Source organism: Myxine glutinosa, chromosome 12 (genome assembly GCF_964187855.1).
Source record: "Myxine glutinosa chromosome 12, kmMyxGlut1.1, whole genome shotgun sequence".
In the NCBI taxonomy this organism is placed as follows: domain Eukaryota; kingdom Metazoa; phylum Chordata; class Myxini; order Myxiniformes; family Myxinidae; genus Myxine; species Myxine glutinosa.
The window spans coordinates 23,509,325-23,523,615 of NC_136272.1; the positions used below are offsets into that span (position 1 = coordinate 23,509,325).

The following is a 14,291-nucleotide window of genomic DNA, read 5'->3' on the forward strand; positions in this document are numbered from 1 at the left end:
GCGATAACTTGAGAACAGCTGAAGGGATCCAAGTCAAACTTAGTACAAATATGTATAATGATGTAAAGATGAACTGATTAGATTTTGGGGTCATGAGGTCAAAGGTCAGAGGTCATCTAGGGTTAAAAATTCTGTTACCGCAATAACTTGTGAACCAGTAATGGGAATTTGACCAAAGTTGGTACAGGTATGTATTATGATGCAACGATGATCTGATTTGATTTTGGCATCAAGAGGTCAAAGGTCAGAGTCTGTAATAGGTTTACGTTACCACGATAACTTAAGAATGGCTGAAGGGAACTAAGTCAAACTTGGTACAAGTATGTATAATGATGTAAAGATAAACGGATTTGATTATGGGGTCAAGAGGTCAGAGGTCCCACGAGGTAAAAATTCAGTTACTGCGCTGGTTAGTGAACCAGTGACGGCATTTTGACCAAACTTGGTAAAAGTATATTTTATGATAAACAGGTGAACTGATTTATATTTCGGTATCAAAGGTCAGAGGTCGTGTCAGGTAAAAATGTGATACTTGAGAACAGATGAAGGGATTTAAAATAAAGTTGGTACAATGATATATAACAATATGGGTGGAGGCATATCGGTCGACGCCATGACGTCAGAGTGACATTCTAGTTATTTTAATACATTTTAAGCTCTTGGAAGAGTTAGCGGCAAAGTCTAGGTTCGTGGAAGAACTAGGGGCAACAAATCACACAGGTCTTTGCCTTTGATAGCGTTTCTAAGTGCATAATGAAGCACTATGACAAACAGGTAAGGGGCAAGGGTATCTCCCTGTTTGCACCAGCTAGAATTTAGAAAATCTGCATTTCTCCATAGGGTGAGAGTGTCTTGGCATACGGTATGTATCCTGATATTCAAAATCTCCTTTGCAATTTGATCAGTTATTCCATATACTGATGGGATCTTCATCATCTTGCCACAATGGATGGAGCGAAAAGCTTTTCAAAAGTTGATGAATGTCATTGAAGGAAGGTTGTGGGCACTGCTTCCTTCTATTTTTTCGAAACTGTTGGAATGAAATTGAACTCCAGATTAACTGAAACTGCTTTTTAATATACTGCTGATCAAGCTACAGTTTGTTTGGTATTATTTTCGACTTGAACTGTGCTTTAGTACAGCAAAGCTATTTCACTAATAAGCCCTTATATTCACTCAATCACAAAAGTTAGAAAAAACGACCTTCAAACAGAAAACTTAATCATGATTGAGTTTGCATACAGTATATATTCCAGAAAGTGCAAGGACATTAGAAGGCAACAATATTAGACAATGACATACTTTTAAAATGAATGATGTGCGAGTTTTAGAAGACAATGAGCAAATCAATTACAGTGTCACTTTTCATCAATAGCAATCCAAAATGAATGTACCATGGCAGGATAACAGCTTATGAAGCACCACCACGTCCGTAGCTGTAGATATCTGCATGTATTGATGCTCGTCAGAATCACGGAACTGATTTTTCCATGTAGGCAGCTTGGCTTGGAGAAGATTTGCCGTTGCTCGAGGACGGCACAAACATCATTCCTACAATCCACATCAAAGACTTGGTATCGTAAGTGCATAATTCATTTGGCTGTATTGATCAGTATAACCACCTTTAGAGGCCATTTTCCCCACAGAGCAGAGGTTGGCCTTTTTCGGGCACCGTGGTCCCCTTTTTGAAGTGATGTTTTACGGCCGGATGCCCTTCCTGCCGCCAACCCCGTTGGTCGCCTTTCACGACAAACAGGGAATTACCAGTGAACTGGTACTCAATTTGCCGACCTCGGAAGGATGACAGGCTGAGTCAACCCCCCTGGCATTAATTCAGCGATCGACTGGGATTCGAACCTAGGATCCTAGGATCCCAAGCCGGAACCCTAACCGCTAAGCCAACACCAGGATCAGTATAGAAAAAAAAAGAACCACATTTAGAGGCCATTTTTCCCCGCAGAGCAGGGGTTGGCCTTTTTCGGGCACCGTTGTCCCCTATTTGAAGCGATGTTTTACGGCCGGATGCCCTTCCTGCCGCCAACCCTGTTGGTCGCCTTTCACGACAAACAGGGATTTACCAGTGTACTGGTACTCAATTTGCCGACCTCGGAAGGATGACAGGCTGAGTCAACCTCCCTGGCGTTAATTCAGCGATCGACCGGGATTCGAACCCAGGATCCGAGGATCCTAAGCAGGCACCCAAGCCGCTAAGCCAACACCAGGCTGGTGTTGGATCAGTCCAGGCTGGATCAACACCAGGCTGGATCAGTATGATGTTATTTATTATGAGCAAACATATCCATCCCCAGTGATGGGCAAAGTATAAGTTAATCTATCCATTTAAATTATTTAATGGACTTTAAAAAGGTTACTTGTGTTGCAAAGAAAAAAATCTGGCCTTTTCAATTTGAGACCAATTGATTGTCCAGTTTGCAAAAAAAATGATGTCTTGGCCACTTTGGCCTCAATTTGTGGCATCAAAACGGCCTCCGAGGCCACGGCCACATCGCCCTTGTTAATTCCCACACAAAGTTGTATCTCGACCCCGAATATTGATTTTGTGGCTTTGAAGATGTGACCGTGCATAAGGAACAGATCACAGACCCACTGAGTGAGAGTGACAGAGATAGACATTTGTGCATATATATGCAGTATATATATATGCAGTATATATATATGCAGTTATATATATATATGCCATTGTCTCTCTTTGTGGCTTTCTTTCTTTGTTCCTTACTCCCTCCATAGCTGTAATGTACACACACACACACACAAGAGAAACCCAATGCTACACACCACCTCAGCTGTCAGACCGGTTTCATCGCTTATTGGCGAGTCATCAGTGACGGCGTAGACAGAAATACGTACCATCGAGGTTCCCAAGGATGTACCACGAGAAAACGTCGAGCAGTCAACTTACAAATTAAAAAACAAAGACCCACCCACATCTCTCACATGTGAATGGAGGGAAAAACTAATCAGCTCTCACCTAATCAATTACCCTCGGTGGTTAGGATTATATAAGTAAATTGACTGCTCCCATGCTCTTCTATCCGAAGAAAGCTGCGAAACTGCAACCGTGAAAGCCTAGACAAGGTAAGTCTTTTGCTTTAATGTTACTCACTCCAAGTCATGCTATGATTGAGTACCTGCCATTAATCCGATACAAATCTGTGGAGGATAACCATGTGAGTGCAAATGTGCTGTGTGCAGTATCATAAGTAATACAATTGAACTGAAACCACCGGTGAGGTACATTTTAGCTGTGGACAATGGCAACAACTCCCTCGGACAAATCACACAGGTACATGAGAGTGTGTAAATGTGCGATGTTGGAACAGTTTGTTTTGTAACCATCCTGTTTTAAGTTTTGTTCACCTATATGGATTCCCTGTTTGTATGCAGAAAATTAGCACGATGCTCGGCACAGGACAAATAAGGATGGTTTCAAAAACGGAGGCTCTCGAGAATAATATTTTCCAGGTGGGACCTGATAGCAAGTTACCTGTGATTTCTTTTCCACTCCTTCCTTCTTCATCCGTATGCAAAACAAGGCTGTAGGTTACCATCGTTGGCTTTTTCTTTATTAGTTCCTTACCGGTGTACACCGGAGGGGACTATAGGTTTGCACGCCGTCCGTCAGTCCGTCAGTCCGTCAGTCCGTCACGCAAAGAACAGTTTTCCGAACTTTTTTTCTAAACGCTTAATGCTAATGATTTCAAACTTGGCACATGGTTTCCACATGATAAGTTACAGATCCAGTTCGAACTTCACGACGTTTCGATCATTTTTGACCAAGTTATGGCACTTTGAACTTTGGGAATTCTGATAATTCTGATGATCCTTAACTCAGTGCCATTTTAAGTTTTAATTTCCTTTAAAAACCATTTTCTCTGCAATAATTGGACCGATTGAGATCAAATTTTCACCGTAGGGGGGACTCGGTCTGTATAATATTTTAATGGTAATTATGACGTCACAGGTCACGTGGTTCGGCCGCCATATTGTTTTTCGTGAAAACACAAAAACCCCTTTTTCTCTGCAACGGCTGAACAGATCGAGGCCAAACATTGCAGGCAGAATCGCATACCCATGACGAACAAAAAAGTCAGTGAGCATGACGTCATGCATCACATGGTTTCAGAGTTATGACGTTTTTAAGCATGAACCTTTAAAACTGAGCTCCTCCCTCATTTTTGATCCAATCGAGGGGAAACTTCACAGATCTGTTCAGCATGTCAGTCTACTAAAATATCTTTTTGGAATCTGCGATAGGTCACGTGGTTTGGCAGATATCGTTAATTAAACGAAAATATTTTTTAAAATGGATATCTCTTGAATCGCTCGTACCTCAGACCGTGAGTTGGTAATTATATAATTCACACAGTGCAATACGTGCAGGCCGCTCCCCGGAGCGACCTTGCGGGCTTATCAACGAGGCGAGGCGTGACACACATGTGTCTCAGCATACCTCAGATCAAGTTTGAAAACCAGAATCAACCGTGCATAAATTTGCATATTTGATCATTTTTGACAAAGTTATGGCACTTTGAACTTTGGTAGGGGACATGTATTGCAGCGCAATACTCAGAATGCTTGTTTCATATGTAGCCTATGGCTGCTGTTTGCATCATTGCTGGGAGAGTGGCTGAGCCGCTGATGCACTGTCTCGAGTGCAGGTTAGGGCAGGAATTTAGAAATTTGTTCATGGTGCCGGCGATAGCTTGCCTACTCATTGCGAAGGACACCATGGGATCTTTAACGTCCACCAACGAATTCCGGCAGACGGGAAGTCCGTTTTCCACTCCATTGGGAAGTACTTACACTGCACGGACTGAATGAGCCGACTGCTCACACTTGGTGTTCTTCATCAAATCAACAGGCAGGAAAAGCATGGCAAGGTATAAATCTTGGCTTTTGATTGGAGGAATGCTCCCAGCATGCTAGGGCCTGCCCATTCAGCCTGCACAGTGGAGGGGGTGATTTGAATCTTCATGTGATGTTTTTGCTAAGTTATCCAAAAAAACAATTGTGTATAATATAGCTGATTCTGGGAATTAAAATATCTACCAATTCAAATTAAACTAGAACAGCACTCGGCAGAGTGCATACCTCCCCAATGCTGAACAGTTTATGCTTTGTATCCCAATGAAAGGCCGGATCTGGATTCGGACCTGAACCAAAATCGAATCGGCTTATTCTTGTCACCATAACCAACTCGTCCACCAAGTTTATTCATAACTCGTCCATAACATATTAAAATGTGTTATATATCACTTTTCGCCCGATCTCTCATTGGTGAAGAATCACTTTAAAAATTCTACTAGCCGGATCCTGATCTTCACCAAAATTGAATGATTCTTCCTTGTCACACACCCAACCTCTCCACCAAGTTTCGTCCAAATCCATCCATAACGTTTTGAGATATCTTGCTATGTATCGTTTTTGGTCCCATCTCCCAATGGTGAAGAATCACTTTAAAAAATTCTACTAGTCAGATCCGAATCCAGATCTTCACCAAAATCTAATCATTTCGTCCTTGTTACGTACGATACCTCTCTGCCAAATTTATTCCGAATCTGTCCACAACTTTTTGAGATATCCTGTTCACAGACAAACAGACAGACAGGGGTGAAAACATAACCTCCATCCACCTTTGGTGGCAGAGGTAACAAAGTAAAATAGAGTTATACATGGATCATTCTCAATTCAAATACACTCCCATCAATCTGAATACTTAAAATACTAATAATCGCAAATTACCGCGAGTTTAAATTGTTGTTCATATTGTATGTATTGGTATGAATATTTACTTGGGCCTTGTATACCAGTGGGAAGCTATTCTGGTTATGTTTTCTCACGTGCAGCATTGTAAATGAGCACTTCCTTTACAGGCAGAACTGATGCAAAACCTGTTGCTCAATCTGCGAATGGACTCAACAGTTGTGACGAATATGTCTTTCAACTGGTGCTCTGAAGGTGGTCTCGTCAAAAACATCACCAAAGTTATCAACGAGTTCCGAGAGTGTCGAGGAGTAAAAGTATGACTTACACTGGAATGCAAACTTACATATGATACACTACTGGCGGCACATTTTAAAACACGTCTGTAAATTACAATTGCTTTACCACCACCTTGCGTTTCCTTTTATCACAGCCTGTTAAACTTTGTATTCTCGGACCCCCGGGAGTGGGAAAGTCAACGTTGGCAGAGAAAATATGTTCCATTTACACCATAAACCACCTGAAAATAGAGGACGTGATTTGTGACGGAATTTCGAAACTTGTAAGTATAATCTCAAAACATGTAAGTATAATCTCAAAACATGTAAGTATAATCTCAAAACATGTAAGTATAATCTCAAAACATGTAAGTATAATCTCAAAACATGTAAGTATAATCTCAAAACTTGTAAGTATAATCTCAAAACATGTAAGTATAATCTCAAAACATGTAAGTATAATCTCAAAACATGTAAGTATAATCTCAAAACATGTAAGTATAATCTCAAAACATGTAAGTATAATCTCAAAACATGTAAGTATAATCTCAAAACATGTAAGTATAATCTCAAAACATGTAAGTATAATTTCAAAACTTGTAACTATAATCTCAAAACATGTAAGTATAATTTCAAAACTTGTAAGTATAATCTCAAAACATGTAAGTATAATTTCAAAACTTGTAAGTATAATCTCAAAACATGTAAGTATAATCTCAAAACATGTAAGTATAATCTCAAAACATGTAAGTATAATTTCAAAACTTGTAAGTATAATCTCAAGACATGTAAGTATAATTTCAAAACTTGTAAGTATATTCTCAAAACATGTAAGTATAATTTCAAAACTTGTAAGTATAATCTCAAGACATGTAAGTATAATCTCAAAACATGTAAGTATATTCTCAAAACATGCAAGTATAAGTTCAAAACTTGTAAGTATAATCTCAAAGCATGTAAGTATAATCTCAAAACATGTAACTATAATCTCAAAACATGTAAGTATAATTTCAAAACTTGTAAGTATAATTTCAAAACTTGTAAGTATAATCTCAAAACATGTAAGTATAATCTCAAGACATGTAAGTATAATCTCAAAACTTGTAAGTATAATTTCAAAACATGTAACTATAATCTCAAAACATGTAAGTATAATTTCAAAACTTGTAAGTATAATCTCAAAACATGTAACTATAATTAATCTCAAAACATGTAAGTATAATTGTGATGATCGTTAAAATAAATTACTCATTACTCCAAAACCATGGTTTATAAAAGTTCACAAATTCAATACTGTATTTGTAGTGAACTGTTGCACCACGTGGTTTTGAAACGTAATACGTATATCACGCAATGACATTTTGACTCGTCACCAACTTCCCTTCTCCTCTCTCCACAACCACCCAACTCCCGACCTCCATGTAATACTCCCATACATTCTGTTTACCCTGGAATTGTTCACTGATGCACTGACATAAAAAAAAAAGAAGAATATAATTCCCTATTTTTCATTCAGGAACAGCAGGTGAACATTGTGGAAAAGCCTGCTGAAGATGTTGACAAGGACAAATTAATGGCTATGACAATGTTGAATGAGATCAAAAAAAACAAAGCTATAAACGAAGGTACTTATTACATTTTGAGGAGACTTGGTGAATATGTGAGCTCAAAGATGCAGAAACAACTATATATATTTACAGTACGGTAAATATGCCGTAAATAACATAAATACAGTAAATAACCCTATGGGCTATGCCGTAAAAATAACAAACAAACAATAATTTTTTTTTGTGGATACAATTAATGCTCAGATGATGAGATTTGCTTTTATACAACCACTAAGGTAAACATACAGTAGTGTGAGCAATAAAGTGCAGTCTAGGTTGTTTCAAATATTACTTTATATATCTGATGTACTTTATAATGTACATGCTCAAAAGCAGTTGTTGGATTTCATCATCGAAACAATCACTATTGAGCAATTTTCCCAGAGAAGGGTATCCAACCTTGGAATTAATGGATTTCAGTGGCCCTGCAGTCTACGCTACAGCACCACTGATGGAACGAGAGACTGATATAACCACAGACAAATCATTCTGCAAATCAGGAATTTGGCCAAGGGACCACCACATAATGGCCTACCCTTTACTAAAGGCACTTTGGAATCTATGAACTATAGCCTCCACAAGCAAATACTAACGGGCAGTGTAGGTGGCTTAACATTCCTTATGGAAGTATGTATACAGCATACCTGCTTGAGAACCACCAAGATGATGGTTTTTAGCCAGATCCAAGGAAACGACTGGACATGTCCGAGGCGAGTGCACTGCCTCCAAATTGTCATTTCAGTCCACAAGAGGAGTTGAATGAAAGAGCAATGGTTCATGCTCATCAAACACTAAAGATAATGCTTTTTCTTTTCTTTTTTTTGTATACATTGTTGAGGCTCATAGAGGAGCCAGAATATATACACAAAGAATTAAGTTAAGCACCCCCCCCGTTTTTTTACAACCTCGCACATTACAAGTTTGTTGTCGTCAAAACAGTGTAATATACCCATGATATTGCTATATTTTCTGGAGAAGTGATATTATGGTCACATAAAAACATAACAATCATGCCGTTTTCAATATTTTATTCTGAATAATTTAAGGTGAAATTTTTTGGGAATTTTAGGCATATTTTCACCTCAATTTAAGTATGGAGCTATAGGTCCATCACGGACAGTGTGGATGACGTTTATGTTTTCTAACGTACAGTCATTGTTCTGAGAAGACCTCTAGCGATCTTTGCGTCAATAACGTGTGTAGGACCCACGTGATCGGATCACTGACTCAACCAATCACTTTTTTTCACTTTGATCACTCAATTTCATCAATGGATAATTGCTAATGTCATACCAATCATTATTTGATCTCACATACCTTAGAATATATGCCAATGTATACATATACACAAAGAATATATATTAGGGGGTGCTTACCTTAATTCGTTGTGTAGGGGTGCTTAACTTAATTCTTTGTGTATAGAACAAATAGCCTTGCATTGATAACTAGAACGGCACTCGTTAAAGCGCATACCTCCGCCAGGCTGAACAGTTTACGTTTTGTATCCGCTCATAGGCCGGATCTGCATTCGGACCTGAACCAAAATCTAATCGGCTTGTTCTTGTCACCTTCCCAACTCGTCCACATAGTTTTGTCATAACTCGTCCATAACCTTTTGAGACATCGTGCTATATATTGTTTTTGGCCCCCTCTCTCAATGGTGAAGAATCACTTGAAAAAATAAAATAAGTTATCATATCCGCATCCAAATCAAGATCCTCACCAAAATCTAAACAATTCGTCATTGCCACACACCCAACCTGTCCAAATTTCGTCTGAATCCTTCCGCAACGTTTTGCAATATCCTGCTCACAGACAAGCAGACAGACAGGGGTGAAAACATAACTTCCGCCCACCTTCGGTGGCAGAGGTAAAAAATTATCATTCAAATGAGTTACAATGCTTCTCAGTTCACAATGTGTTGCCTGCTGAGTTTTCAGATATCTCGATATCTCGAATATATCTCGAATATCTGTTTGTTTTCGGTGGGCGTGCCACAATGTGAAAACAGAAACCCGACATTTTCTGAAAATGTCACAGAGAATTTATATAAGTGCCTTCACAGCGATTGACAGCACATGTATGCTTGCAGGTCACCTGGACGACTGCCATGTCATAGATTTCTATCGGGGGAAGCTCTTATCTTCACCATGTCAAAATCAGGGGTTTGTATTGGATGGCTTTCCTAAAAGTGCTGCACAAGCCACGGAGCTCTTTGCAGGTGAGTTGACCCTTAGTCGAGCAGGATCGATGAATACGGATGTTGCTTTTTGAGAGGAACCTTAATTTTACAATATTACACCAGTTCACCTGAGAGAGGCATCATTGAGGACATGGGCCCGGTTGCATAAAATTCCCTTCTTCTTAAGGAAAGATTTACCTTGAGGTGCACTGTGATTCCTTCGCGAAGGATTTCCTTAAGGGCTGTTGCTCAACAACCCTTAGGAAATCCACAAGTAATTATTTCCTTAAGGTTGAGGAAATCCATAGGAGCCGTTGCTATTGCTAGACAACCAATCAGATTGGAGATAGGAAGAGGCGTCCAAAAGCAAGAACAACGTAATGAACACGAAATTTTCAATGACGCATGTTATGTTGCATGGGGAGCACGTGCTTCCGGATGAAGGAGGAATAAAAAATTTTGTTGTGTAAAATTCATTTGGTTCTCATTGACCATTTTAGTGTAAATGTGTTGGTGTGTGCAGTAAATGTTTGGAAACTTTCCGAGAATGGTGAAAGTGTGAAATTTTGAAAGCGAAATACGAGTGTGAAACTACAAGAACAATATTCTGGATGTCATGAAAGAGTGAAAATGTTAACCGGGTCATCGTGCCGCCACTCAGAGCATGTTTCGCAATGTACAATCATTTTTCAATTGCAAAAGTATTGTTCTATCAGCTTCTGGCATCATGCTGCGATAATCGTCTTCATGACCGAATTACATGAAGAACGCCATTTTGAAACTCAAAGGTTGGTGTTTAAGGATGGACGGAAGGGAGGTGGTGCTCCTTTGAGTTAAAGGAGGGGTTTAAGGGAAAACTTAAGGAATATTCGTTTTTGCAACCATCCTCAAATTAAGGGTGTCCTTTAAGGGAAACTTGAGGAAATATTTAAGGAAATCCTCAAATGTTTCCGTAAGGATGCTTTATGCAACCGCACCAAGGTCCTCCTTCAGTACTGATTAATTATCAACCTAATTATCAGGTGTATGGTGTGTGTGTGTGTGTGTCGTTGGATGTTATCTCCATTTGCGAGTTTCAGGAGGTGGAACGGAGTCCTCCCAGGACCCAAAGTATCCTCCTCTTCGGAAAGGGATCACGGTTCATGGACCAAGCTGTTCAACTTTTTCAGAGTTTTGTTCCAAGGGCTCTTTTCAGGATCATCACCAAACCCCGGATTGCCTCCAGTTGTAGTTTATTTGTGATATTATTCCCAGAGATGGTTTTTGAAATCACATTGAGGTTCCTCTTCTTCGTTCCTGTTGCTCCAATCTTACCACTGGTACAATTTCGATGCTCTTCAGCTTCCAAGATCTCTTGACCTCATTTTTGAGGTCCTGGTATTTGGTCATTTTCTTGATTTCTGCGTTGTTTCGGCCAAAATCGTGGGCTGCTGTTATCTCATTCATCAATGCTGTCTTTTCCTTTTTGTTCCCGAGTACGATGTCCGGACACAATGCTTTGTTTTCTATGTTCACGCTTGATGGAATCATCAGGTTGTACGTGAGAATGACGTCCTCATTTTCAATGATTGCCCTTGGTATGTGTTTCCATGAGTTTTCTGGTACTGGGATGTTTACATTTTTGCATATATGCCAATGAAGTGTGTGTGTGTGTACGTATGTGTGTGTAATATATAGACACATACATACTTTGTGCATTTAATAACAATAGTATGATGACATATTGTCCAAGAAATGCTGACGTTGCTTTAACATACATTTGCTTTCATATTTCATTTTTCACAGGTAAAGCATCGCTTAAAGGCTTGCCACACAACACCAAATACAACAGCAATATTATGCCAGGTACTTGTAGTACATCACCTGTACATGTAAGGCTTACAGAAGGTTCACAAATCCCCCGTTGTCTTTCATCCCATTAATGCATTATGACGTGCACATTGTAACATGTCCTTAAACCACTCCAAGGGCCACATGTTTAATGCAGAGTAAAATGGCATATACTGATATATAAAGGTCCAGATGGAGCAGGTAGAGAGGAACTAATTCACATTGACAAACTTATGAACCCGGAAAAGGTTGAGGCAGAATCATGGTGGTTCATCTGACACAACGCAAAGAAGGAAAATGGGAATCAACCAAGTAGTCGCAACATAGGACATCAAAAATTCTATTAAAATTCAGACACAGCTAAATATTATATACCATGTGAATCAGTACATAATACTTCATTTGTCAGGATCTATTGATTAGCCAAGAAATTAAAATTTTATACGTTTCGCAATTCAACCTAGCATTCTGCAAAGTCGCAATATAATGAATTTTAGGGTATCCTAAAGTTCAGAGCCCTAAAACTCAAATCCACCACTGTTGATCCTTATGACATGGGTTGTTTGAAATGCCTGATAATATATCTATCCAAAAATAACAATCCCACACTTAATCATTTCCAGCAATAAATGACCCTAGCTCCTGGACTAAAGGAAGTGGTTAATGTATCGCCGAGATTCCTTTAAATTATTTCGTACCATTAATGACAGTATATCCAAATTCAATGCATTAACTCAAAAAAAATTTTTTTTTTTAACAATGCATCTACATAAATATAACGTATAAATAAATCGATTTGATTTCTCAAGTTCTAGCTCTTCCACAAGCCTTGACTTTTTTTACAAAAAAACAAAAACAAGTACAGATACATTCAAAGTACATATTGCATACCAAATAAATAAATAACATATTAGTTAGGTCCAAAACTTCAATTCCGTGACCATTTTCTGGCTAGTAAGGTTTGACGATTGATTTGACTTCTATTGACATTTTATAACAAAAATAGCCTCTATGTCCCTCCCAAAAATCCCGGCATTTTTCGCCAGAGGCACGAATCCAAGATGACTGCCAGCACTATCTTGAAAAATTAAGTTTTGAACCAGAACACCTAGAATCACGTACAAAGACACTTTTTTGGGTAATTTGACCACGAGGATTCCGAATCTGACATTAGTTTGACGTTATGACATTATTTTGACCCAGAAATCCAAGATGGCCACCATCCAGTAGAGCGAAAATGCAACTTTTGTACTTAAACATGTTAAAGAAACTACCTCCATAAGGATATCTTGCAGTAAAGTAATTGATGATTGCATGACAAGTAAACTCATTACACTTCAAAATAAGCTATTTTTAATAGCTGTGACTTGAACAGTTTTCAAATGAAGTAATTAATCAATATGACCTTTAATTATATGATTAGTCCGAATCAGAGCATTCTGCTTCACTAGAATCTGAATCATCAGATTCCGATGAATCTCCCCGCCTTTGTACATCATCATCTCGCTCCTCATTCCCCTCCTGGCTCTCATCTTCCTCACTCTCTTCAGCTGGCCCTGGTGCAGGTAGATGTGTCGGGAGAGCAGGTTGCGTGTGGCGGACAGGGCGACAGCGACCACCCACCAGCTCCCAGCCATGTCCGAGTGGCGAGGGGTGGTGTTTCTTGGAGGGATCATCCTTGAGCCGCTTAGCCACATTGTGCACCAGTTGTTCACTGCCAACACTGATGGCGGAGAGTGCTGCTTCAACATATGAACCACCCCCAGACGAGTCATAGACTAGGTCGCTCTGGTTTCTCTGAGGGCGGGAGTGGAAGCCGATCTTGCCCTCAAACTCCCGGGTCAGGATATCTTTGATAAAGGATGACTTGATGCTGGATGTTGAGAAGCCATACCGAGATATGATAGAGCTGTAGTCTTTGAGGAGGCTCTGTAGTGACCTTAGCTCACGTTCCTCAAAGATAACTGTTCTGATGTGGTCAAAGAAGATAGTGTTACGTGGTCCCCTCGGCGACTACCTGGTCTCGGTGACCCCCGGACCGTGAGAGGACCTTCGCCAGAAAGTAGTCTTATATATGCGCTTTCGCAACGCAATCCCTATGAATTCCACCCAAGAGAAACTGATGTTCAATGATATATTTCCAGGGTAAGGATATCATACAATTTCAAGGATACAATCACGGATATATTCCCCGAGCAATCAACAACAAACAACCATCAACAATTCCCAATCCACAATCAATTCCCTATATGATTAAGATGGCCATCTTATATATGTGTGTCCCCTTTTGGTACTCACGACCCCCTTTTGGTCTCTGCCCCTCACAATGTCTCTGGGCCCCTCCTGACCAAGATGATGGTCGGCGTCGCCGCACTCGGGCGGTTGAACAAACCCCGGGTGGACGTGTTTCCACCGGGCAGGTATCGTATCAGGCACCCCGGCTGCAGCCCCTCGTGGCCACGCGAAGCGGGTACGGTAAAGCAAGCCCAAAAGCCCCACGCCGCTTGCAACGCGTGTTAGGCCCCAACGTGCGACCCGTACGCGTCTTTTTAGACGGTGCCGCGAACGGTGCCAGACGCGGGGTCGATGCACGGCCCCACGTCAACTTGACGTCTCCACCGGGTAGGTACACGTCCCGGTAACTCCTCTCGCCAGACGGGCTTCGGAACG

At 40.1% G+C, this 14,291-nt stretch overlaps 1 protein-coding gene and 1 long non-coding RNA gene across 2 annotated transcripts in view; one reads left to right on the forward strand and one right to left on the reverse strand.

Moving 5' to 3' along the window:
• Positions 1–14,291, reverse strand: part of LOC144888504 (uncharacterized) — a 502,585-nt gene that overhangs the window by 32,572 nt on the left and 455,722 nt on the right. The gene's annotated exons all lie outside the window — the stretch shown is intronic.
• Positions 1–14,291, forward strand: part of AK7 (adenylate kinase 7) — a 40,063-nt gene that overhangs the window by 17,819 nt on the left and 7,953 nt on the right. The window contains exons 7-15 of the mRNA XM_078766362.1: positions 1,497–1,579; positions 3,060–3,096; positions 3,194–3,304; positions 3,406–3,483; positions 5,895–6,041; positions 6,158–6,286; positions 7,519–7,627; positions 9,702–9,830; positions 11,577–11,636. Coding sequence (XP_078622488.1) covers positions 1,497–1,579; positions 3,060–3,096; positions 3,194–3,304; positions 3,406–3,483; positions 5,895–6,041; positions 6,158–6,286; positions 7,519–7,627; positions 9,702–9,830; positions 11,577–11,636 — 883 coding nt within the window. The remainder of the gene's footprint in view (positions 1–1,496; positions 1,580–3,059; positions 3,097–3,193; positions 3,305–3,405; positions 3,484–5,894; positions 6,042–6,157; positions 6,287–7,518; positions 7,628–9,701; positions 9,831–11,576; positions 11,637–14,291) is intronic.